The 27,151-nt window shown below is 42.8% G+C and overlaps 1 protein-coding gene and 1 pseudogene across 1 annotated transcript; one reads left to right on the top strand and one right to left on the bottom strand.

Annotated features, from left to right (window-relative positions):
- Nucleotides 1-472: 472 nt before the first annotated feature.
- LOC113752831 (probable 2-oxoglutarate-dependent dioxygenase At3g50210) lies at nucleotides 473-23,508 on the bottom strand. Its single transcript, XM_027296883.1, has 8 exons — nucleotides 23,467-23,508; nucleotides 11,676-11,733; nucleotides 11,417-11,579; nucleotides 1,285-1,304; nucleotides 1,181-1,227; nucleotides 852-932; nucleotides 682-771; nucleotides 473-601 (listed from the first exon to the last, which is right to left on the bottom strand). The coding sequence occupies exons 1-8, from the start codon at nucleotides 23,506-23,508 to the stop codon at nucleotides 473-475; spliced, it is 630 nt and encodes a 209-aa protein (XP_027152684.1).
- On the top strand, nucleotides 23,448-25,900 carry LOC113751733 (annotated as a pseudogene).
- Nucleotides 25,901-27,151: the final 1,251 nt, after the last annotated feature.

The following is a 27,151-nucleotide window of genomic DNA, read 5'->3' as shown; positions in this document are numbered from 1 at the left end:
ATTTTAGAAAAATAGCCACCTAAATTGATTGTTTCAATAAAATTAACTACTTTTTCTTAAATTGTGTAAAAAAAGAATCAAAACTGTCAAAGTGGGACGGAGGGAGTATTTTATAAGTGTATACAGTAAACCATCGCTGTCATTAATACGTAGTTAAAGCCTAAGCCAACCAGCTTATATTTATGTTCCAAAGTTGAGGGTGCTTTATGAATAGTTGAATACTGATACGCCAACATAATTGCACAATTCAAGGCAAAACCAAATGAAAGAAACGGGGATCAGCTAGGTACAGAGTTCCAAAAACTCCGAGAACTTGATGAGGTCATGTCATCTTAAATCAACCGACAACTTAATCCAATAAACACAAGATATTATTGTACATCCTTTCAACGGCTAACGGATGAAATCCCCAAAATTCGTGAATGTGAGAGATTCAGTCGAAACAGGCAAAATGGGGAGATATATTTATTCCTCAGTATATGAAATTTGTCAGGACTTTACTGACCAAGTGTTTACCGTAAACAGCACCTTCAAACCTCGTGGTTCCACCAGTTTGTTTTACGCTTACATCCAATGGCTCTATTACAGCATCATAATTTGGCTATTCATGTGAAAAAAACCAAGGAGATTGATTAAGAAGCTGAATCAAAATAAAAAAGGAAAATTAAGAGAGAGGATTACCTCATAAAAGTAGGCCACGCAGACCCGATAAATGGGAGAGTTGTTAGTCACCCGATGCAATGTTGATTCATAAAGGCCATTGGATAGAATCTGAAGATTCCCAAATATTAAGAACAGTTATCGGATGACAGCATGAAAACCACTGGAGAATCAATTATTGAGATGCATACCTTCAGCATGTCACTGATATTGCGAACAAATGTCCCAGGAATGGGTGGTCCTGATATCCACTCTCCAGAAAGGTTTTTTACCTACAAAGGGACTAGTTTAAGAGTGCAGAGTAGTGACAATGAAAAACCAGAGAAACATGTATATTTCAAGCAGAAACTAATGAAAGTTTTAAGAGTGCAGAGTGGTGTCAATGGAACACAGAGAAACATGCATATTTCAAGCAGAAACTAATGAAACAGACCCAAGTTTAACACGAAGAACTTCAGGATACACACTAATGCTAAAAAATGAAGGCAAATAAAGAAGAAAGTAGACAGGAGGGCGATACCTGAAGAGCAGTAATACCATCATCTTGATTGACTAACGTCACCAGACCTGGTATAGAACAAGAGGTCATCGTCACGTATAAATAACACCACCTCATGCTTACACCAATCACCGTATGAGCTCCACTGCGTTCATTTGGATAAAAGACATAAACAAGCACAAAATCATATCAATCAAGTGCTAGAAGTGAAATAAAAGAAGATGAAATCTGAAGAAGCACGGAACTTCCCCTGACCGAGCTGACCTGATAAGCTCGGAGTGCTGATGAAAGAGCTCGTCCCAAGCCTGCAAAATAGAAAGAAGTGATCTCACAAAGGGGGCCCCGAGGTGGTCCCCGAGGGTACTCCGACGGTCAAGTTAGTTTTCCGGCGAGCCGTGTTCACGGGAAGTAACGTAGTCAGAGTATATTGAGCCTCAAGAGTGAGCGTACCTTGTACCGTAGGTATGTGTTACCATTTATACCTGTTTAAGAGTCCGACCTCCGTACGTTCCGGGACCTGCCGTGGATAGCTCCCAACCCGCGCTGCGGGGGATTCTTCCCGCCCTCTGCGGGGTAGCTCTCGGGGGCCTCCTGGAGCCCTAGCCGCCACGCCCCCTGGGCTGGTTCCCCGTGGGCCTGGGGTGCAAGCCCACCTCGGGTCGACCCTAGGCTGCCACGTGTACAGGCCCAGGATGGGGCCTCTGCACTAGCCCCCTAGATTAGGTCAGGCTCCCAGGCAGACCTGATCTACCACTTAGCCACGTGGGAGCCCATAATCACGCCGCTCTGCCGCGGTCACCTCCGAGACAGTGCTGACATTGGGGAGTGGCGTCCGCGTCCTTTCAGTTGTCGCGTCCCTTCGGTCTCCGTACCCCCATTTAATGCGTTCACATAGGACGGTTCAAATTCAAGTAACCGTTTTCCCCCATTCTGTCCCCTATAAATAGTGGCTGTCAAATTTCAGTTAAACCCATTTGCCATTTTCTCCCCTCTCCGTGCGTTTCCAACTCCCAGTAGTGTATTTCCGGCCAACATCACCCAGATTCCGGCGACCCCGCTTCAACTCCGATACATTCCCTGTCCGCTAGTAAGTCCTTCCCCTTTTCCTTTCGCATTCCCTTTCCTCCTCCTGCCACCCTTGGCATTTTATGTCGAGCCTCTCCGACGTCACTTCCACCGTCTCTCAGACTCCAGTCTGTCGTAGAGCCACCAGAATCTTCATCTCCTCTTCATCTTCATCTTCATCTTCATCGTCCCCCTCTCCTTCCCCCTCTTCATCCTCTGCTTCCAACCCCAACTTTCCCATTCCTGATTTGCTCGAGCCCATTGATATTATGAGTTCTCCTTCCGCTCACTCCCCTTCAGCCCGAGCCGTAGAGGAAGCGGCCGAGCTTGATGCCCTCATAAGGCGGCAGGCCGCCTCCACTCCCCCCCCAGTCTCCTAACGATTCCCCTGGCGGAGCCCGGGGTGGAGCTGGGGAGGACAGGGGTTCCTCTGGGGGGACCCCTGCTTCCGAGCAGGGGGAAGATCCCGAGTTCTCCTATGGGTATCCTGACCTGCAGGAGGCCACCCTATCGCCCCAGGCTGTGGCCGAGCTGGCCAAGTCTTACTCCATCCCTCCGGCCTACGTGCCGAGGGCGGCCGGCCCCGACGATCGAGCCTGCAGACCTCCCCCCGGCTTCGTTGCCATCTACAGGGAGCAGCTCATCGCAGGGCTCCGTCTCCCCATTCCTTCAGCTCTAACCGAGATTCTGAGCTACTGGGGGCTCAGAATCACTCAAGTCCACCCCACCTCTATCAGGATCATCACCGGATTCCTGATCTACTGCCTGCTCCGCGATATCCCCTACTCTCTTTCCCTCTTCCGGGCTGCCTTCATCCTTAAGGCCGCCCTACCTGGGTGGTACTACTTCTCCCGCCGCGGTCCCCAAACCCGGGGAGGGAAAGGCGCCCAGGAGTTGTTCCACGGAGTCCCTTCTTCCATAAAAAATTGGAAGGAGGACTTCTTCTTTGTCAAGTCCACACACTTTCCTCCTAACGTGTGGAAGGTTGGAAAGGTCCAGGCCGATTCCTACCCGGAGGACCTGGACTATGAAACCCTCAGCCAGCTGTCGGACTCCCTGGTGAAGCTTGATGCCGCCAAGTTCTCTACGGCGCAGATCTCCGCGGCCGGGCTGATGGGGACGTTGTCCGAATCCTCCGGGGAGGTGGTGACCCCCGAGCCCAACCTCGACACCTGTAACGTCGACTTTGCCTTTGTTACCTGTTGTATCTACAACATGTCGTAATTCTCTAGACTGTCCTGCCTTTTGCTGACTTGGCTGTGTTTTCTACAGTGAGGAAGCTCTCCCAGCTGCTAGGCTTGCCTGCCGAGGAGGACACCCCCGCTTCCCAGCCGGAGGCGACCAAGGAGGCCCCCGGGGCGCTCCCGACCTCGGGGGGAGGCCAAGCCCCCCAGACACAAGCGCAAGACACCTCCTCCCCCTCCAAGAAGGCCGCCAACAACAAGAAAAAGGCGACCGGGCAGAAGAGGGGCCGAGCTGACGAGCCCTCCTAGCCCGGGAAGAAGCTCGCGCTGGTTCCGGCCCAGCCGCCTCCCCTCCAGATGTCCTCGGGGGGTCCAGTTGACTTGGGCGTCGGCTCCGCCGAGGAGCATGCCCTGCTGGCATCCCCCCAAGCTCGTGGCACTTCCGCCACGTGGCCCCCTTGAAGCCGGGTCAGGCCCCAACTATGCACGACCCCCGCCATTTTTGCCCGTCCTGGGAGCTCTCCATCAACGACCGGGCCCAATTCCCCGAGGTGGCTCGCCAGTGGGTGACGGGCTCGGTCCTCCCCCGGGACAGGAGGTGGATGGAGCTGGCCTCCCCCTCCGAGCTCCAGGAGGTGTACTGTACCTCCCAGGCCCAGGTAGGCTTTCCAACCTCTAGGTCGTCTTTGCTTTTGACCCCTAGCTCGGCCGCGTCTCAGGCTAACTCATTTCTTCTTTCAGGCCCACGCCGCTGGAGCCGCCTTGCTGTCCCGCTTCTCCGAGCTATCTCCCGACTTGGAGAAATTGCAGAAACAGAAACGGGAGGCGGAGCAGAAGCTCACTAAGGCCCTCAAGGAGGCGGACTCCCTCAAGGCCAAGCTCAAGGAGGCGGACTCCCTCGCGGCCAAGCTGGGCAAGGCCGAGAAGGAACTGGAAACAGCCCAAGTCCAGCTCGCTTCCACAAGGTCAGAACTCGACCAGGAGAAGGCCGGCGTGGCCAAGCTGAGGGAAGACCACGCCATCGAGCTCTCAGGCACCGTCGGCAGGGAGCGCAAGAAGGCCGTTCGGGAGTTCATCTCCTCTGACCAGTTCATCCAGGACGTAGCGCTCCTCAACGGGCCCGTCGCCCAGGTTGGCTTCGCGCGCGCCCTGAACAAGGTCAAGGAGCTCGGCCTGCCTGGCTTCGACCTGGCGGCTTTCAAGGAATACGACCCCCGGGCCGAGGAGAAGGTGGACTGGCTCTTCGACGGGTATTGCAAGGGGCATGCCCTGAAAGAGCTGGTGCGCAGGAAGGACGTTGGGGCCGACCTTGAGGAGCTGCCCCTAGAAGAGGACGGGGACCCGGGCCGAGCTTTGGGGAAGGAGCCGGTAGTCTAGGCGGCCAAGTTTCCCTCCTCTTCGGTAGGCATTGTAATAGATAGGCTGAGCCACACGCTCGAAAATTTTGTAATAGATAGGCCCTGAATGTATATATGAAATTCGGAGGATACTTTCTTGCAATTATCTCCCGCACCTTACTTGCAATAACGAAAGCCAGATGCCGACCTCCTGGGTCAGACGCTAACCTAGGAGTTTTAACTGGAGCCGACCTCTCAAGTCGAATACTCCCGTGTCCATTACTAGCGTTAAGATTTTATGGTGCCGACCTCCTGGGTCGAACGCCAAACCTTCCCAGTATCCCCATCGTGCCGACCTCCCGGGTCGAACACGTTAAGATGCGTTAAGGTTTCACGATATCAGTGCCGACCTCCTGGGTCGAACACGAAACCTACCAAGAACACAAAACACCTATTACTAATCCCTAGCCCCCTCACTAGGACATTTAGATAGGGAACGCTAAGTGTTCTAGTGTAAGATTTAAACTCAAACAACAACCAAGTACAAATGAAACGATAACTTTGAAAGCCAATGCTTTATTGATTGATAAAGCCGAAATTCTAAAGAATTGGACAACTGAAAATGCTGGCCTAACCTACGCTAAAAACAATCGCAGATTGGAGAAGTGCCAGGTGCGGGGTACATCAGATCCATCCATCCTCACGAGTTTACAGTACCCAGCTCGGTTGGCCTCTAAGACCTGGTACGGCCCCTCCCAGTTAGGGTCGAGCTTGTTGGAGCCATGAGCTCGGCTGACCGAGTTCTTCCTTAGGACCAGGTCGCCCGTTCGGTACTGTACGGACCTAACCTTGGCGTTATGATAGCGGGAGATTTGACTTTTGTACTTAGCCATTCGTACCGCTGCTTCCTCACGCTTAGCCTCCAGTGCGTCCAAGTTATATTTCAGCTCTTCCTCGTTGGTCGTCGCAACGAAGTTCTGTGTCCGGGGTGAGGGGAGACCGATCTCCGCGGGTACCACCGCCTCTACTCCGTAAGTCAAAGAAAAAGGGGTCTCTTGAGTTGCCGTCCTGGGCGTAGTGCGGTAGGCCCAGAGGACACTAGGTGGCTCGTCCAGCCAACTAGACTGGGCTAACTCCAACCTGGTCTTTAACCCTTGCAGAATTGTCCGGTTAACATTTTTCACCTGACCATTGGCCTGGGGGTGTCCGACCGAGGTGAAGTGTTGGTTGATCCCGAGCTCGGCGCACCAGCTTTTGAAGGGATTTTCAGTAAACTGTCGCCCGTTGTCGGATATTAGGACATGCGGGATCCCGAAGCGGCAGATTACGCTTTTCCAGAAGAACTTCTGGATCGCTCTACCTGAGATAGTGACCAGGGGCTCGGCTTCCATCCATTTCGTGAAGTAGTCGATAGCCACCACTAGGTGCTCGCACCTGCCCGGAGCGCGGGGGAAGGGACCCAAGAGGTCTACCCCCCATTGGGCGAAGGGCCAAGGACTGTGGATGGGGACCATCTCCTGAGTGGGCTGGTGGCGCAGTGGGGCATGCACCTGGCAAACTCGACATTTCTGGACCAGTTCAGCGGCATCTCGGAAGACCGTAGGCCAATAGTAGCCCAGGAGAATGCACTTTTTGGCCAGTACCCGGGACCCGACGTGTGCCGCGCATATCCCTTCGTGGATTTCGCGGAGGACATAATCGCCCTCCTCAGGAGTCACACACTTTAGCCAGGGGGATAGGTACGACCTCCTGTAGAGGGTTCCCCCAGCGTAGGTGTACTTGACAGCTCTTAGCTGTATTCGGCGAGCCTCGGTCTTGTTCTCTGGGAGGGCGCCCGAGCTGAGGAGGTCGATGAGAGGAGTCATCCAGGTGGTCGAACTGTCTATAGCCAGGACCTGGACCTGGTCGATGCTTTTCTGCTTTACCACCTCTACTAGGACTTCCTTGCTCAGGTGGGCAAACGAGGAAGACGCCAGCTTTGACAGGGCGTCCGCCCGCTTGTTCTGTGACCGTGGCACCCGCTCTATCTCGAAGTGGCTGAAAAGCTGTATCACCTCTTGCACTTTAGCCAAATATTTTTTCATGACGTCTTCCTTGGCTTCATACTCCCCGCAAACCTGGAGGACGACGAGCTGGGAGTCGCTCCTGACTTTGATGGCGGTCACACCCATTTGATGGGCTATCCGCAATCCTGTGAGTAGGGCCTCATATTCGACCTCATTGTTGGACGCGGGGAAATCGAATCGGAGAGCGTATGTCAGCTCCTCCCCGGTCGGCGAGATGAGCAGCAAGCCTGCTCCGCTCCCCTCCCTGCTCGAGGCTCCGTCCACGAATAACACCCAAGGATCTACTGGGCCGACCTCCTCCAGCAGAGTGTTCGGCTCAGTCGTGGTCAGACTGGCGCCTTCCGCGAGAAAGTCGGCCAGGGCCTGGGCTTTGATGGCCGTGCGAGGTCGGTAGCCGATATCGTGCTCGGCTAGCTCGACGGCCCACTTAGTCATCCTACCTGAGACCTCGGGTTTTGTTAGTATCTGCCGAAGAGGCTGGTCGGTCATAACGACGATGCTGTGGGCTTGGAAATAAGGCCGGAGTTTCCGGGCGGCGTGCACCAAAGCCAGGACTAGTTTCTTGGCCGGCATGTATCGGGTCTCCGGCCCCTGTAGGGCTCGGCTGACATAGTATATCGGCCAGTGAGCCCCCCTGTCTTCCCGCACCAGAACCGCGCTAACGGCCTCGTTGCAGGCGGACAAGTACAGGGGCAAGGTGTTCCCCTGTTCCGGGGCGGTCAGGGTGGGTAACTCGACCAGATACGCCTTGAGGTCAGCGAAGGCCCTCTCGCACTCCTCGCTCCACTGAAAGTCTTTAGGTGCCTTAAGGATCCGGAAGAAGGGAAGCCCCCTCACCGCGGACCGAGAGAGGAATCTATTCAGGGCGGCCATCCTTCCCGTGAGCTGCTGGACCTCCTTCACATTCCGCGGAGGGGCCATGTCCATGATGGCCTGGAGTTTCTCGGGGTTGGCCCGGATCCCTTCTCGGGAGACCAAGAAGCCGAGGAATCGGCCCGACCTAACTCCGAAGGTGCACTTCTTCGGGTTCAACCGCATCCGACTCTCCCGGAGGATGCTCAGGATCTCCCTCAGGTCGGGGACGAGCTGGGGTCCTGCCCGGCTCTTGACGATCATGTCATCCACGTAAACCTCCATGTTCCTACCGATCTGGTTCTGGAACAGTTTATTGACCAAACGCTGGTAGGTAGCCCCAGCGTTCTTCAGCCCGAACGGCATCGTCCGGTAGCAGTAGGTCCCTTCCTTGGTGATGAAGGATATTTTTTCTCGATCCTCCTCGGCCATCTCTATCTGGTGGTATCCCCTGAAGGCATCCAGGAAACACAAAACATCAAAACCAACAGTGGCATCTACTAACCTGTCTATCCTCGGCAAGGGGAAGCAATCCTTCGGGCAAGCTCTATTGAGGTCCGTAAAGTCGACGCACATCCTCCAGGACTGGTCCTCCTTCTTTACCAGAACAGGGTTGGCCAACCAGGTCGGGTAGTAGACTTCCATGATGATTTTGGATTCCAGCAACTTTCCAACCTCCTTCCTGATCACCTCATTCCTCTCGGGAGCGAAGTTCCTCTTTTTCTGCTTCACCGGTTTGAAGCGAGGATCTATGTTAAGGTGGTGGACGGCCAGGTCGGTCGGAATCCCGGGCATGTCCTCTACCGTCCAAGCGAAAACCTGGGCGTATTCCCTTAAGAGGGCCTTCAGGTCGTCCTTCTCTCTGGGCGGCAGTGACGCACCAATTCGGACGGTCTGGTCAGGCCTCCCATCTTTTAACGGAAATTCCTCGATCGCATCCGGAGTATCCAGTTGCCGGTCCTCCTCCCCCGGGATGTAGGGCTCCAAGCTGGTCGTCTGGGCGACCACCTTCTCAGGCCCTCTGAGCATGGCTAGGTAACAGGTTCGGGCCACTTCTGGATCCCCATGCACCTCGGCAATTCCTTCCGGGGTGGGGAATTTAACGCTGAGGTGGAGCGTTGAAGGGATCGCTCGGAGGGCATTCAAAGCGGGCCGGCCAAGGAATATGTTGTACGGGGACGGCTGCTTGACCACCACGAAGTTGACGGGGATGGTCCGGCACTTGGGGGCTTGCCCTACCGTGACCATCAGGTTGATCATTCCCTCCGGGGTGACAGGCGGTCCGGTAAAGCCTACCAGGGGGGTCCGAACCGGGGTCAGCTGTCCGTCCTCCAGGCCGAGCTCCTTGAACACCCGATAGAACATAATGTCGACCGCACTGCCTTGGTCGACGTATACCTTCTTCACCCGATAGTTGTTGGTCACCACATCGATGACTATAGCTTCATGGTTCCCAGATGCTAGGGGAACCTCGTCCCTCGGCCCGAAAGTGATCTCTTCGCCCATGCGCAGGCGTTTTAGGGAGTCGTCTCCCCCGGGAGGAGGTCGCTTATTTTTCCGAGCTGTATGGCTGTCTCCCCCTGTGGGACCGCCAGCAATGGTGTTTATCACCCCGGCCAAGTTCTGTGCGTCTTGGTCGGGTGAATAATTCCGGGGTGCTCCCTGCCGATCAGGTCGGTCACGATGTTGGCCCTCGCCTCTCTCTCCGCGGTAGGTTCGTCCCGGCTCCTGGGCGGGACGACCTGGTCGCACAAATCGACCCAGGAAGCCACGCTGAACGAGGTCCTCGATCTCCCTCTTCAGGGCCCAGCACCCCTCGGTGTCATGCCCGACATCCCTGTGGAAGGCACAGTACCGGTCCTGATTCCTCTTATTCCGAGGTGTGCCCATTTTAGGTGGTCGGTCTCCCAGGCCCTCTGTCTCCATGACAGCCAGGATTTGTGCCCTAGGCCGAGTTAGGGGTGTGTACCCTTTTTCAGGGAGCGGCGGTTGAGCGGGGTCCTGTCCTTGGAGAGGCGGTCGAAGACGTTCTTCCTGACTTGGCCGTCCTTAGTTTCAGGGGGGTTTGCTCGTCCTTTCCTGTCCCCGAACTCCCGATCTGATTCCCGTTTCAAACGGCCGGCCTCCTCTGCGTTAGCGGCAGCGTGAGCCCGGTTCAGGAGCTCTCCCAGATTCTTGGGAGGCTGTTCAACAAGCTTGTAGTAGAGCTCCTCTACCCTTAACCCATTCATGAAGGCAGCCATGACCACCTTTTCATCCTTATCCCTGATCTGTAGGCTCTCTGTGTTGAAGCGCGTCATGAAGTTCTTCAGGGACTCATCCGGCTTCTGCTTGATGGCCATCAGGTGGGCCGCGTTTTTCGAATAGGTCTTCGAGGAGACGAACTGGGCGGCGAACTGTCTGGCCAGCTCGGTGAAACTCTGGATAGATCCCGGTGCCAGGCCCTGAAACCAAAGCCGTGCCTTACTCTTGAGAAACATGGGGAAGGCCTTGCAGCGGAGGGCATCCGCGGCGATTTGTAGACGCATGTGCGTCAGGAAGACCGAGAGGGGGTCTTCCGGGTCAGTCGAACCATCGTACAGCTCAATGTTCGGGATTTTAAACCTCCGAGGTAACGGGTAGTCCTCGACCTCCCAGGTGAAGGGCGAGGCTGCATAGTTATCCCCGTACGGTTGTGGTCGCAGGATCTGCTCGAGCTCGTCCCGGACGGGCTGCCATTGGGGTGGGTCGCGCGGGCGACTCCTGACAGATCGGGCGGGGGAGCGTTCGAGCCCATTTCGCGTAGGTTTCCGTGGGGGAGGGTCTCTTGGACGGCTCTCCGCGGACCGGCCGTGGGAGTACCTCTCGCTGTCCCCGACCACCGAGGCTCGGGGGCGAGGGGGAGTCCGCGGCCGTTTCCTCCTAGGGGGCTGGTCCCGTGACTCATCCTCCGAAAGGTCAGGGATCGACTCCTTCTCCTTCTCCTTCCCCTTGGCCTTGGAAGTCGGCGCGCCTCCAGCCCCATCTCCCTCTTTAGCCTGCCGGATTATATCCTCCAGCATGGGGAGATTTTCTGTCACGAACCGGAGCATCTGCTGTCTTCGTTCCCCTGATAGGGCTGAGCCCCCAGTGCCCCCGACCGTTTCGTTTTCCTCTCGGCGGGATCCCTCTCCGGCTCCGGGACCGGTGCTTTCAACGGTTCGCTTGGATCGTGTTCTCACCATCAACACTAACAATTACCTTTCGGTACACACAGGGCGTGCCAACTGAAGAAGCACGGAACTTCCCCTGACCGAGCTGACCTGATAAGCTCGGAGTGCTGATGGAAGAGCTCGTCCCAAGCCTGCAAAATAGAAAGAAGTGATCTCACAAAGGGGGCCCCGAGGTGGTCCCCGAGGGTACTCCGACGGTCAAATTAGTTTTCCGGCGAGCCGTGTTCACGGGAAGTAACGTAGTCAGAGTATATTGAGCCTCAAGAGTGAGCGTACCTTGTACCGTAGGTATGTGTTACAATTTATACCTGTTTAAGAGTCCGACCTCCGTACGTTCCGGGACCTGCCGTGGATAGCTCCCAACCCGCGCTGCAGGGGATTCTTCCCGCCCTCTGCGGGGTAGCTCTCAGGGGCCTCCTGGAACCCTAGCCGCCACGCCCCCTGGGCTGGTTCCCCGTGGGCCTGGGGTGCAAGCCCACCTCGGGTCGACCCTAGGCTGCCACGTGTACAGGCCCAGGATGGGGCCTCTGCAAAATCCATCTTCAGCAATCTCACCAGTCACCATCCAACATTTTTTGGCATGTCTTGGCCATTTGCAGGGGAGACACCAGGGTAGCCAATTATACGCAGCACCCAAAATGGATCACCGGCTATTGTCCCTTCAAATTCAACTGGTGATCCACCCAATGCCAGAGCTATACCCCGCATAATTTTTCTAGACAGCTCTGTCGAAGTTTAGCATCCAGGTCACATTCAGTGGACTGGAGTCAGAGATAAAGCAATAACCCAGCTAATGGTATATAATTTCACTCAAAATGCACCTGTGCAAAAGTTGATATACTCCTCCATCAATTTTTTGAAATTCGGCGGATGACTTGGCTACAGAAGGTAACAACGTATCATTCACACTAGGAAAGATACTTGTTACCATGTGCAGGCAGTACTCATGCTTCCATAAAAATAACAAGCTTACCAAGTATGTGAATACTAGAATGTTGTGCCTGTGTTTTTGGATGAGAGAGAGAGAGTAAATTGTGATGGGTTCTCGAGCTCCTTTTAATTGATAGAGTAAATATTTTATATACTAATAATGTATATATAATATTATGTGTGATATCCTGTTGGGGAAACGGGGTAATTTTCTACTCAAAAATACAACTAGTGATTAAACCGATTCAGTAATTCCCCGGAAAGATCATCGAAACAATCTCCTTAGACAGAATTACCATTCCAAGTAATTCTGTCTAAGGAAATTGTTTCGACGATCTTTCTTGGGAATTACTGAATCGGTTTAATCACTAGTTGTATTTTTTAGTGGGAAATTACTTTATATATCCCACAGCAGACTAAAAATTTTAAAGAAGTGTATGCTTAATATTTTGAAAAAAAAATTAATCTATAATGATTTACATGATAAAAGAATTATTAACGCATTTAAGGATATGGTTGGGTTGGATGGTAAGGTAAGAAAAATTTTATAAAAAAAGGTCAATTTATTAATATCCGACAAAACATATTATGTTATATCCATATATCAAAACTTATAATATAAAAAAATAAATTATAACCAATTTATTTTCTTCCATTTTTAGAAAAAAATCTTTCTCATATCTTGTGCCCCTAAAATTGTTGACCGCATTAAGATTAGTCATCAAATGCCTCATATGACTTTCATATCTTCTATCATGGTGTCACTCTCTCAATTATTATTATTTTTTGTCATTTCTGTCATATCCCTGCAATCCCCTTTTTTCTTCTCTCTCTTCTCCGCCCATCCTTGTAACCCATATTTCTTCTTCAATCTTTCCTGCTATTTTTCAACTTCTCACCATTTTCTTCCCTCCCTCTTCCCCCTTTACCTAACCTCTAAATTCATATCCCTGTGACCTAATATATTTAACTTTACCTATCATAATGAAAATATAAAATTAAAAATTAATTACAATAGTTGCAATTATTAGTATCTAAAAATGAAAATGAAAAACTGATAATATCTATAATATTCTCAAGTATTACAATCAATATATATATATATATATATATTTAACATAGCAAATACATATTTACATATGAAGACGGCAATAAGAATACATAAAATAATTAATGATACCAAAACTTATCCTTAGTGTTTGGATTTTGCACTCTTATTCAAATCTAATGTCAAATTTGGGCCAGATATATACAAATTACGTAGTATTTTGGATTGAATGTTCTATATATTTCTCTTAAACTATAATGTTACTTTTTAAAAAAATTTTGGTAGAATTGGCGTTGTTATTATCATTATTTTTTTTTATCAAAAATGAATATTTCAATAAAAAATTTCATGTTAAAAGGCTAGTAGTACTTTGTTTTTTATTTAGTAATTTCATAGTTTGAATTTCATGAATGGTATCATTCTTGATTTTTTAAATCCACGACATTATTTCCTTTTTGTTTTCTATTTAATTTTGCCCTTTTACTTAGAATTACTAAGTTAAAAGATAAAATATTATCATTTACTTTTTCTTTTTATTTACCCTCCCACTAATAAATTTCAAACCAAATTTCTATATAAGCGGAGTTACTACTTTTTTAAATTAGAAAGGTATGGAAGCCACTTCTTACCTAAGAAAATGTTATTTGCACTCCATTTTTTATTATTTGCAATTCCACCATTTGTTTTATCATATAGTCTAATTAATGAAAATTATATGATCAAAATGATTATTGAAGTGGAGTGTAAATAATTTTAACTAAGAAATGGAGTGTAAATAATTTTATTTATTTAAATTAATAAGAAAGCATGAAATTGTGTTATATTTATTATCTTTTCTTATGGTCTTATAGAAGTTTTAATTGTTGTAGAATCATAAATAACGCAAGGCAATCGGAAACGTGATGGGTTGAAGTTCAAATAGGATAACATGCACATTAACTAACAATTTGAAATGAAATGATTTTAAAAAGTAACCAACAATTTCAAATGTGAAGAGTAGATGTGGAAGTTGAGAGAAATATATTTTATAAATTAAATTAAATATGAAATGCTAGAAAAATGGAATTGGTAGTAGGAAGATGCGTGGAGGCTCGTTGTAAAAAATCCCTTCTCAAATTTATATAGATACAATTGCAGAGTGGATTTTTAGGAAAGAGCCTCTCAATGGCTTTCAAACTTCTTATTCTTTTTTCTAAATTTTTGTATTTATTTTAATACATAAAAAGTAGTGGGTTATAACCAACTCTATTACCAGTCAAATTTAAAATTTAAAACTTTCTCACTATCTACTTCATAAACCATTTATAATTTGTTATTTATACTTTAAATCCTTTTTACTCCTTAATTAAAGACAAATGCTCATTCGTATGCTATTTTAATACAATTTTACATTTTTATAATTAAAAAATATTTATCACTAAACTGATCCTATAACCACGCCTACAAATGAGCGTTGCAAATTACAATCACGTTTCAAAAAAATCACAAATATGCAACTAAATGTAAAGTTGAAGGGGTAAAGTGCAACTAAATGTAAAGTTAAGGGGTTTACTATATTTAACCCTAAAAAAATTGCAAGAACGGAACAATTGTTTTTTTTCCTTTTAGGATGGCCGGACATCCATGTGTAGTGACCAAAAAATTTTTCCTTTCTTAATGAACGTAAGATGGCCAATTTATTTATTTTTTAAAAAATGAATAGGGCTGTTTCAGATCCAAAAAAATAAAAGAAACAATATGATTTTTTTCACCATTATTCTAAGAAATTTGCTAGATTGGGTTCTTTAGGGCAAAGACTAAGATGTGTGACCAATCACTTTTTTTTATTTGCGTGACAAGCCTATTGTTGACAAAAGTTTAAATTTTTTAAAAAGTACACAGAAATTAAGGGAGATAATATTAGGAGTTTATAGTAAATTTATCACACTTCAGGTGTGATTTTCGCCTGTCCAATACCATGAAAAAATAGAATAACCCATTATCAATTATTACACGCTAAGTAGAATTTGGAAGCATACAACATGATCGAGAAATAGTAGAATCAATTAGGACTAGATGCCACTGGCACGTTGCCATAAATTGCAATGCCAATTAGAACTATTTAGCGCTTTTTTTTTTTTGCAAAGAATTAGGATACTGTAAAGTTTATTTAGGCAAACTTTATCTCATCGGTGATTTGAGTATATTACAAAACCTATAATTATGTTCACATTTTCCCCACGTTTCCCACTCCAAATAAGAGTCCTCCAATTTAAGAAATGTTTATCTTTTAACTAATCTTATAACCGCTTCTAAAAATCCTATAATCACGTTCACGTTTTCCTTACATTTCCTCCATTTTCCCACTCTAATTAAGAGTTCTCCAATTTAAGAATTCCACTCCAATTAAAAGTCCTCCAAAACATAGCATTCTCATTCAACTTTCTTGCGTGCTCACTCTAATTCAGAGAACTTTCTTAAGTTACAAGATAGACATGCACGATTCGTATTTGGTTGTGATACTTCTTATCTCAGAGAATTACAAATGAAGGTAGAATTTCTTGATATATATTTATTTTTTACAATGCTATTTATAAAGTATATAAAAATATACACTAATTTTGAATTTCGTACATGCTTATTTCTCAGAAAAATAGTGAAAGGTTGTTCAACCAACGAATCAATTCAGGCAAAGATCGTGCATTTTTATTTGTAGTACGCACTCCACAAAATTCAACAGAATTAATTAAATCACCAATTTTGGCTTTCGTACTAAAAGTTGATTGGTGTGAAAAGTGTTCACACCTTCATGCAAAATTATCAAATCGAATGCATAATATTTGTAAGTGTTTCATTTTAACAACATTCAATTACATTCATTTTTATTCATATATTATTCATTTTCTAATATCAATTTCTATTATTTTTTTAAAATCTATCTTCCCAAAAAGACAGTTCTTGAATGATATACATATTCTATCATATTTTAAACTATTGTTAGACAGATATTACATTTTAATTGTGTTGGTACAATTTTTTAACCTTTTTTTATTCATTAATTTATTTTCAATAATGTCAACATCGTGCGTAACACGGGCATTCATACTAATCATATATATATATATATAATAAAGTCGTATTTTCATTTTTATCGTTTCATGCTTTCTCTTTCCTACATGACTTAACGACAGGGCAAGTGGTTTCAATGTGCTCTATAAAATAATCTACGCTCTTCCATCTCTCTCTTCTTTTGTCTTTGTTCATTTATTCCATGATTTTCATCTTTTTTAAAAAAATAACCTATGCTCTATATGGAGTTTATCTCTATCTTTTCATAAGCACGAAATCAATTATCAATATCGATCTAAATCAAATTTCAAATATAAAACCGTCCTTATCATCCATGTTTGACTTATAAAATCGTCCTTAGCATTCTATCCTATATTCGCGGCTGATTATCATTCTATCATAATCATATATTTGCGGCCGCTTGCTCCTCTTTTGATTTGTGAACTTCTAGGTCTAACAACAACGTATGACTCATATAATTTTTTTAGCATGCACGCCTTTAGTAAAACTATTTTTTATTATCATCTTTTTATATTCTTATTAATATCTCTTTATATCCTTATCAATTCTTATTTTCTATCTAAAGTTCTGTACTTTAAGCAACTTAAATTAAGATAAAACTATTTTTAATATTTTTATCAATTCTTATGCCTGCATATAGCCTCTTTGTGACGCCCCCATTTCTCCCAAGGGCGAATCCAAGGGAGTCTGCGGGACGCTTGTCCAACTCTCGCCAGGATTCGGTACAAATTCAATTCAAATTTAAAAATAACCAATCATTACTAAAAGTCAAAAATATAAAGGAAAGTCAATTCCTTAATAATCGATCAAGTCTTACATCATAAGTTATTAAAATATCTTACAATCCCAAAAGATACAGTTTCCAAAAGTTGACTAAATGAATACATTCAAAATTCTAATAAAAAGGCCATCACGTCGATCTCTCCATAATTCCTTCCATTTCAACTCCTGTTAAAGAAAGCAAGTCTAACGGGGTGAGCGGATACTCGTGAGGTCAAGAAAACATGCAAGACAAGTAATTCAATAAAACAACACTTACACAATAGTGAAAACTATAACATTCAAGGAATTTCACAATTTATAATAAACACCCTTGAGTAGCATGCAGAAACTCTCCGGAACTAATGATTTCTTACTTTGCCCAAATTCAATTTTAATACCTTCTCGTGGCGACACCCCGTCCCCCGGGTAGGTAATTGAGTTCGTAGCCCTTCGCGTATTCCATGTATGTTTCTGTGAAGACTCGAGAGGTACCTCGCACCCAAATTGGTGTGGTACTTACTATCGTTCAGTTATAGTTTTGAAATGATTCGAGCGGTACCTCTCACCTGAATCGTTATGGTACTTACTATCGTCCAGAGGTCGATGAGATATCGCTCCAATCGACTTAGAATGCTTTAGGGTTCTGAGACGATTCGAGAGGTACCTCCCACCCGGATCGATGTGGTACTTGCTATCGTTCAGAGATCTAGGGTATTGAGAAGATTCGAGAGATACCTCCCACCAAATCGGTATGATACTTGCTATCGTTCAGAGGTCGATGAGATATCGCTCCAATCGACTTATGCAGCCATAGCATATTTTTCAAGTCAAGTTATGTCAGGTCAAGCAAGTCAGGTCAGGTCAAGCAAATCAAGTCAGGTCAAGCAAGTCACGTCAAGTTAAGCAAGTCAGGTCAGGTCAAGCAAGTTAAGTCAGGTCAAGCATGAGTCATTTATTTCAAATGAGAACGAGTGCGATAAAATACACACTTGACTCGGCAAGTTTACGTGTCCTGTATAACACTTGTACAACTAATATCTCAATCATATAAGCATTTAACACATACTTGACACTCACCAAATAAACAAAGAAGAAATGTCACTTGATATTCAGGTGTCCACCGTGAAATTCTTTTGAAGGTCCTTGTGCGAGTTTGAGCAATTAATAGTGAACTATCATTTATATACCCTAATTATCACGAATGATTGTACACTTGTACAATCCAAGAAAATCTCACGAAAGCGAACCTAAATTACTCGCAAATCAAGACACGAAAGTGAGATTTTTAAAGCACAAGAGAAATCGAGTTTTCGTCTTTGAAATCAAGTGTAAAACGTTCAAGTGATATCGAGGGAAAAAGGAGAATTCGAAAAACTCCATTTCCTTAAGTTTCAAAATTTCAGTTTTGATATGAGATCTTTGAAAAATCGTATCTCACTCATTACAAATCCAAAATTGAAAAACTTGGTACCGTTGAAAACTTTTTTTGAAGTGCTAAAAGTTCCTGGAATACACTTTTCTATGATTCCAAATGGAAGGCATTCGAAATTTGGCCCAAAATTTCTGTTTTAGGCTTGCAAGACAGTTTCGGGGTTGATTTTTGACCAATTTTGGAAATTCGGAAAAAATTCACAGAATTTGAAATAACCCCTCAAATTTGAAACTCAATTAGAGTTGTAATCAAAGTTTAAAACAAAATGAGCGGAACAAGAATCAAAGTTTTGAGCACCAAGTTATAGTAGTTCAAAGTTGCTGAAAAATTGAGACGGTTAAGCAAATTTTTCAGATTTAAGTTATAAATTTTGGGACTTTGTTTAAACATTGAAATGGATTTTGAATGGCACCAAATTTGGCAGTACCACCCTACCATATAAGGGTTATCCCTCCGTCAAATTTCATGAAAAAATACGTACGAAAAGTTGGTTAACCAAATCACGAAAGTTCCAAGGCAAATCTGTCTTGGTCGTTCCTTTTTCCGTTTTCAAAATGTTTGGCCAACCAAGTATCTCAAACACGGTCTATTTGCATAGAAAATGTCTAAGAAACATCCAAGATACATTTGGTAGGCGATTAACACCAAGAACTTTCAGACAACAAGTCCCAATCAAGATTTAGACATTTACTAGCCAAAAGAGGATTTCAAATCATTGAGTCAGTTTCGAAATACGGCCACAACTCACTCAATTCAACTTGGAATTGAGTGTGGTTGGTAGCGTTGAAAACTAAATTCATAAAGGTACAGTTTTTTAGAAGAAATCGTTGTCAAAATCTACCTACAACTAGCTCATACTTGAGCATCAAATTGCTGCTCAAAACAGAGCTTCCAGTGAACTAGCGAAACAGGATAGTCATGTTCAAACGATTGGTATGGACTACTCATGAGGAATCAGGACGTGCATTTTTTACCGTTGGAAATCTGGGAATGTCTAGGTTCCAATGCAGCAAACGGTACTCGATTTTGATATCGAAGTAAAAAGTTATAACAAAAACAAAAACACTGCCAGAGCAGTTACAGGAAAATTTCCAGTTTTTGCTGACTTCCGAAAACACATCATTTGGCCAACCAAATCATGAAATTTTTTGATGAAACTTTCTACACCACCCACACAACATGTATATATCATAAACAAGTCAATAGAACTACAAAATTTTGCTCTAAGGGTCATGGACATTCACAGGGGCAGAAACAGAAAGTTTTTCATCTTCACTCCCTTTGAACTTTCATCCATAATATCACTCATTTCTACTAATTTAAGCAGTAAACCAACAATAATAACATCAAAACACCACAAATTAGTCCATAAATCATAGTGGGAGTTCATAGAGCCCACACAATAACTTTTCAACATAAATAAAGCTACCCACAAGAAGATATGAACTTATAAGTGCTATATTACTTCCATAAACCAAGAATTTCAAGATTGATTATTGATTACCTTAATTGATGACTTAGACAGAAATTTCGGTCCTCTTAAAGCTCACAAGAACCGTGAAAATGAAGTCCTTTTTTCAACTTGATTTGCTCTCCAAGTGTTTAGCAAAGTTTAGTGTAAATTTGAGGTGATTTGGTGGAGTAAAGTGAAGTGAAATGATGAAGAAGGTTAGCTCTTTCTTCCTTTGGTGTGGCCGGCTGCTTGGAGAAGGAAAAGAAGAGATGGTGTTGATGGTAAGCTTCCGTGAGAAGCTTTAAAATTTGTGGCAAAAAATTGCTTCAAAAGTCAACTAGGAATAGTGCACGTACGCGTGCGTCTCATGCTTGATTTCTCTCGGGTTTGTTTCACTAGTGCAATAAACCTCTATTGCACTTCCATTCATACTATCATTATTCACTCTTAATAGTTTCAAAATAAAGGTCTTAAGTCCTTCAATTGATCGCGCGCGTAAAAACGCGTATTTCCGATTTATGCGTGAAAGAGTTAAATTTCTAAGAAATTCTTATAACGATAGTACAACTAACTATCACTTGAATACTTAAACATAAAAATACTTCTTTTAAGACCAATATATATAAGTCTCCAAATTTTCAAATTCATTACTATTTCCAAACGTGTATTCACTATTCTCACTAAACGATTTTTCGAAAATTAATTTTATTAACGGAACAGGTGGATAAATTTATTATTGCAAGTCATAGTTCCATGTAAATGGTTCAAAAAGGGTTGAAATAAATTATTTGGAGGGAACATGTGGATAAATATTTAAATAAGCCAATATTATTCGATAAAAATAAGAAATTTTTTCGGGTTCTCATACTCTTTATATGGTTAGGTATTTTCCAGTGCAAACGGTTGGCACATTAAAGTATCGATTTTGGTTTTCCACTCCTCTTGATTATCAGGTAAATCTTCCTTCGATACATATTTTTCTTTTTTAAAAAGACATGTTCATTTTCAATTGTAAGAATTTAGTAACATATCTTGAATTTTGTGCGTTTTGATTTTATTTTCTATTTGTTTTATATGGAGAGATAGGAATTAAAATAGTATTTTCATCATAAGTTTTCATATAGAAACATGTTAGATGTTTCCACCGAATTGGACAACATTCATATGCTATAGGATGCATGTTAGATATTTGTTAATTTGCCTTTGTTTCGTTTGTCCAAGGTACTAGGCTTGTTTGTATGTATTGCAGAGAGGGTTTTTAGCAGAGACCCTCTCAATGGCTTCTAATTTTCTCATTATTTTTTCTAGAATTTTGGAATATTTTTAGATATAAAATCTAATTAAAAACTTTAAAATAGTGGGTTATAACTAATTCTATCACTAGTTAAATTTAAATTTTAAAACTTTCCAACTATCTCCTTCATAAACTGTTTATCATTTGTTATTTATTTTTTTATTCGTTCTTACTTCTTAATTAAATAAAATACATTTGTCAAGTCAAATTTCTCAGGGATAATTGATTAGTTTCATTTTAAAATTATTCACCCTATTATATCCTCATCATTTTAGCCCTTTTTATTCCTTCATTAAAGAGGATTAATTTATCTAGCCAAATCCTTGAGATACTGTGATTAGTCCTATTTTTGAGTTATTCATCCAATTATTTCTTTATTGCTTTCCTTCTGGGTACAATAATCATTTGTCAAAATATTCTAATGATATACTCGATTACTCTTATTTTTTAATAATTTATGTTTCAATTACCAAATCAATTTTCTTGTGGTCTTAAACTTTTTTTTTTGTATTCAACAAGTTGAGGGCACTTTTTAGGTTTACTTTTTATAATTTTATATTTTTTATGTTGGATTTTATTCAGTAGGTTTGTTTATTAAAGTTTTAAAATTTGAATATTGAAATTATACTCTAACATTAAATTGGATTATGTAAATAACAATTATGGCATTTTATTTGCACTTAGAATAATTTCAATATTAATATCGTGCAAGCATCTATATGACTTTTCATTTAGCCCATGTATACCAAAAAGTGCATGTAAAGAAAAATTTATGTATGAATTTTAAATTAATAAAGGTGTATTTATAAGGTTGCTTTTGGTGGTATTTTAGCAAAATTTTGATAAAAAGGTTGTATTTCACCAATTTTACATCAGAATGTTTACTTTTTCTCGATGATTGCAATTCTAGCTTTTTATTTGATTAAAAACACTTAAAAATGAGGCAGCAACTTGAAAAAATAATTCTAACTTTTTATATATCCAAAAACACTTAAAAAGTGAGCTAATGAATTCTAAATAGTGAAAGCATTAAAAAGATAGAACTGTAGGGTTAGCGAAGGTAAAGATTAGGGGACAGTTATCAAATTTGATGATTCATATGAGTCTGGGTAAGTTATAATTAGGTTAATCTATATATTCCTATTTAGTTAATGGTTCAAAATAGATGAATCATCAATGAATATAGTTTTATATGGGTTTGGATTATCCAATCATCCATTCACAGCCCACAACCAAATTTTATTTACTTTTTCATCCATATTTTGTATAGCAACAAAATAGTAAATCATATCAACATATCAAGTTAATAAATCAATTTTTATCTAAAGAAAGAGGAAAAAACATAAAAATTTGCTTAAAGGAGCCTAAAATGATCATCACAGTGAGTTTCAAATTTTATCACTATACGACAATCTAAAAATAATTTAGATATTAATGCAAACAATCAATTAATATTCGCGAAATTTATTAAACTTTTATGAAAGAAATTAAGGAAGTAGGATAAATTTTAAAAAATAAAATAATAGAAATTAAAGAGGAGGAAAAAACATGAATGCATCTTTGCAAAAATTAGAATATAATTATTAGAGTAATTTAGATTTACCCACTAATGATTGAGTTTGAATCTACATCTAATTTAATTAAGTCAAAGTAAGTGATCCAAATCTGTCAATTTCATACCCACTAATTAATGGGTTAATTTGGTCATCCATTTCAATCCAATTAAATTACACACGCAAACTCATTTGTTAGTAGGCGAGCCAAATAAATAGGTTACCATTTACATTTATAAATAGATAAAAATAATAGTAGAATAGGAGACAAGTGGGTCGTAAAATTAGATACGAGATAGGATAATTGGGCGGCAGCGAGATAGAGCAAAGGGAAAATAGGATTTGATAAAAATAGAAAGGGTTGTAGGAATACAAAAAAATTGGGAAGGATTTCAAAGAATTACAAAAGGTTGTAGGGATGCGAAAAAGTTATATTCACAAAGTGAAAAGGAGAGTAGTGGAGAGCAGGAGGTTTTTAGGTGGAAAAAGTGGCACAAAGAGGAAGAATATGAGAGGAAGGGATAATAATGTTGTGTTTAACCATATTTCTCTTCCTTCTCATATAAATCCGTGCATAGCACCAGTCAAAATACTAGTTGATATGTAAGCTCAAGCCTACGAGTTATTATGTAACTCGGATTAATTGTCTTGACCTCGTAATTCGGCTTAAAAGTTACTTAGTATGCATCAACATTAGACTTCAATTTGGAGCCTCAACTCCAAAACAACCCTATCCTCGTCTGAAGAAAAGATTTGATTTTTTTGGAAGAGGGTTCTACGGCCGTTCCTGACAGTTCATGGTCAAGATTTGACCAAAAAAATTGTAAGGTCCAGATTTTATTTTATACCTCATTTTTTACAATATGTGTGGAATTCAAAAAATTTTGTTTTAGAATTACACGTTATTAAAAATAAATTATATCTGTGTGTAAACCGAGTTACGCGTATGCAAAATGCACGTGGCCTTCCTGCCCCGGATCCGATTTTTTTCACCCATCTAAAAAGCTATAATCCCGCGGGGTCCCCGCCTCCTCCCTCCAAATAAACTGAAGGAAAAATTTCCCCACCAACTTCCAGGGTGGTCATGGACTGCGTACCCTCCCCAGCCTTCATCGCCTCCTTATGAGATTTATTAGGAAGCCACTCTGCGCCACACGTAGTATTTGCCCACAGCCGCCCAATTCATCGTATAACTTGATGGCCATCCAAAACCTAACTTCCTCTTCATCGTCAAACTGCAACGTCGCCGTCAACCAAGACGGCGGCGACGACGACGACCGCCTGTGTTCCGAACCACAAGGAGAACCAGAAGGAGAGACAGCCCATTTGGACGGCCTCCCGGCCCCAAATCCAAACGGGTACTTGAGCACAGAGTCGCGGATCGAGAGAGCCTGGGCACACTGGAAGAAGCTTGGGCAACCTAAGTTCATAGTGGCCCCCGTGGTCGACAACTCCGAGCTCCCCTTCCGCATGCTTTGCCGCAAGTACGGAGCTCAAGCTGCTTATACCCCTATGCTTCACTCTCGTATTTTTACCGAAACTGAAAAGTACCGCTCTCAAGAGTTTACCACCTGCAAGGTAATTTCGGGTCTTGTTTTTAGTTACTTGTCTTATGCTTCTTGTTACTTAGTCTGTGAAGTTGTATAGTTTTGAATTTCATTAAGGAGAAGTTTGCTGAGAAATAATGACAGGAGGACCGTCCGCTATTTGTGCAATTTTGTGCGAATGATCCAGATATATTGTTGGAGGCTGCGCGGAGAGTAGAACCCTACTGCGATTATGTAGACATCAATTTGGGGTAATGCCTTCTACCCATGTTTTTCCTTCCTTGTTTAGCTACTATTGCTAACTACTGTAGAAGGAGGAACTCCAGTAATGAATGACATAACGGGCATTTTCATTAAGCTGATATTGCACCTAGTGCTGCATATTTATCTCCATATTCGCTCGTACATGTATTCTAGAACAGTTTTTCCATATTGACTCTAACTATACTGATTGCTCACTTTTTGTCGTGACTAATTCTTTCGAGTATAATTTCCTTGCAATTCCATGTAACTGGCATCTGGAAGTTGTCCTGCTGTCAGCTTGTATCATTACAATCACTTTTCGTTGAGTTTGGTTGAAAGTAGCCTTAGTTAAGCGTTGTATATTTGCCATCCGTGCAGATGTCCGCAGCGTATTGCTAGGCGAGGGAATTATGGAGCTTTCCTTATGGACAATCTTTGGTTAAATCTATGGTAGAAAAACTAGCAAACAACCTTAGTGTTCCAGTCTCCTGCAAAATACGACTTTTCACGAATTTTGAGGACACAATCAATTATGCCAAGATGTTGGAAGATGCTGGTTGTGCTCTTTTGGCAGTACATGGTCGAACTAGGGACGAAAAAGATGGGAAGAAATTTCGTGCCAATTGGAATGCCATCAAGGCTGTTAGAGATGTCATGAGAATCCCTGTTCTGGCTAATGGGAATATAAGATACATGGAAGATGTGCAGAGCTGTTTGGAAGAGACTGGGGTTGAGGGGGTACTTTTAGCTGAGTCTCTGCTGGAAAACCCAGCCCTTTTTGCTGGATACCGTACTGTCGAATGGGTATCAGGAAGTGATGATATCTGTGTAGGTGGAAAGCTGGACCAGGCGGATTTACTAGTTGAATATTTAAAGTTTTGTGAGAGTTATCCAGTGCCATGGAGAATGATTCGTTCCCATGTGCATAAGATGCTAGGAGATTGGTTCAGCGTACATCCGAATGTAAGAGATGACCTTAATGCACAATCAAAACTCACATTTGAGTTGCTCTACGACGTGGTTAATTGACTTAGGGATCTTGGTGTGAGGATACCACTCTATGTGAAGGATAGCAGAGTGGAGAGGGTATCTGCAAATGGATTTGCGACATGAGATTTATGGTCCTGGAAGAGATTTCATATTTGAGGCTTGCTGTTGTATAGAATTCTGCCAAAGTGGTGTCTGAGGAGGTTGAGTTACACTGTTATTCTTCCTACTGCTAGTCAATAGCTGTTAGCTTGCTACTAGTGAAAGTAATGCCCGAGTAGTTGAATGAGGAGGTTAACAGCATGAGAGTTGATTACAACACCTCAGTGTTCCTCTTGATTCTTCCTGTGACATGTGATGAGGTAAGAGAAGTTACTTTATCCTTCTTCTGCCATTATTTGGCTTTTGAGCTGGAAAATTTTGTTAATCATGGTCCTGAAGTATCATGAATGTACTTCACTCTGTTGTTTGGTAATCAGCATTTTAGCTTAAAATTGTTTACAATCTTTCACCTGAAGAGTTGCTTAGTAGGAAGAAATTTATTTGCTTGATCAGTGCTGTTGGTGAGGTAATAGTGCCTTCCAAGGGTAACTTGTTCTGAGTTGATTGTATTAGCTTTTGCATTTCTTAGACATTTGCCAGTGTGAAACACTGTTTCACTATATGCTTCCTCAGTGTCATTCTGTTCTTGGCTTCATTGAATTTGGTTAAAGATTGCTTAGTTTTCTTACCATAGCGCTCTTTGTAATCATAATGAAGTTCCATCTTCCTTCCTTTTGCAGAGTAGTGGTTTTCGTCTATCCTATCAGTAGCATTTAGACATCTCTTTGTAGACAAAAGTGCAGTAAAATCTAGTCTGTTAGCAAAACTGTGCGCACCAGTGTCGGACAAGTTAGAAACCATACTAGTGCCACTGACAGTTGAAATTTCATGCAACACGTTTAGCTGCCTTGTTTTCTACTTTCCTCTTTTATCTTTTTGCTGCTTCACTATCTGACATAGGCTGCAGATTGGATGGTCATCATTGTTGAAGGCAAAGCTTTAGGAATTTTAAAGGAATACTTTGGTGGTGAAATTGTGCCAGAAAATTTAAAAACCTTAACTTGGTGGATTCATGAACCCTTTTTTTTTTTGGCCCAAGTTTGCATTAAAATAGTAAAAGATGGAATGAAAATAGAACTCTTCCAGAGAAGACAGCAAAAAAGGGCAGTTATAGAACTCTGGGAAAGGCAGAGTGGAACCTATTGTTCCCTCTTGAAGATATTTAATTTTCATTGGCATCTGAGTAGCCTGTAAAGATATATTAGGGGAACAGTTTGTTAGTGCAGATACAAAATTGAGTGTAAAATGTTTATGCCGTTGAGAATAGACGATTGGGGATGCGCATGTCAACTGCGACACAGTAGGCCATCAAGGAGGAAGTGCACATGCACAAGATTGGAATGATGTATTGACGATTGGGATGGCTCCTCCGGAATTGCATTGGGAGGGCAATTGTCCTAGGAATATGTAAGAGGACAGATCCTCGTTGAAAGGTCAATCATGCGAAGTTTTGTCCTACTGGTTACTATCCCCTACTTGCTGCGCCGTTTGTGTAGGTATTGCCTTTTGTGAAAGGGGCAACTGACTTGCTGGTTTTGAAAGGGAACGGATTCACAGCCATTGCAGGTGCTAGCTAAGTGCGTCGTGTTATTGGACATCCATCATCGATGTATTATTCTTTCTTTTTTCTTTTTCTTTTTTTTTTTTAAAGTGAAAGTGTTGTTCTTATTTATAGAGTAGATCGGAGTAAAGATAGCTGTAGCTAATGAGTTGTAGTTTTTATTTTTTTCCGGTAAATCTTAAATATTTTCGGAACGGATGGGCAGGTTTACAATCAAAATCAAGCTTTTGAAAAAAAAAAAGGCACTCTTCACCTTAAAGCAGAAAAGAAAATAGAAAGAATAAAAGACGGCCTACCTTTTAAATAAAGAAAAAGC

Source organism: Coffea eugenioides, chromosome 11 (genome assembly GCF_003713205.1).
Source record: "Coffea eugenioides isolate CCC68of chromosome 11, Ceug_1.0, whole genome shotgun sequence".
Taxonomy (NCBI): domain Eukaryota; kingdom Viridiplantae; phylum Streptophyta; class Magnoliopsida; order Gentianales; family Rubiaceae; genus Coffea; species Coffea eugenioides.
Note: the sequence above shows the minus strand (reverse complement) of the source record. Positions and strands in the feature narration are given on the sequence as shown.

Excerpts from the sequence above, each read along its gene's own strand:
- LOC113752831 (XM_027296883.1), bottom strand. The coding sequence starts at position 23,508 with ATGAAGGCTGGGGAGGGTACGCAGTCCATGACCACCCTGGAA. Across the intron at positions 1,305-11,416 it reads ATGCCAAAAAATGTTGGATG|TGGAGCTCATACGGTGATTG; the intron begins GTGACTGGTGAG and ends AAATGAACGCAG. Across the intron at positions 602-681 it reads GCGTGGCCTACTTTTATGAG|CCAAATTATGATGCTGTAAT; the intron begins GTAATCCTCTCT and ends TCACATGAATAG.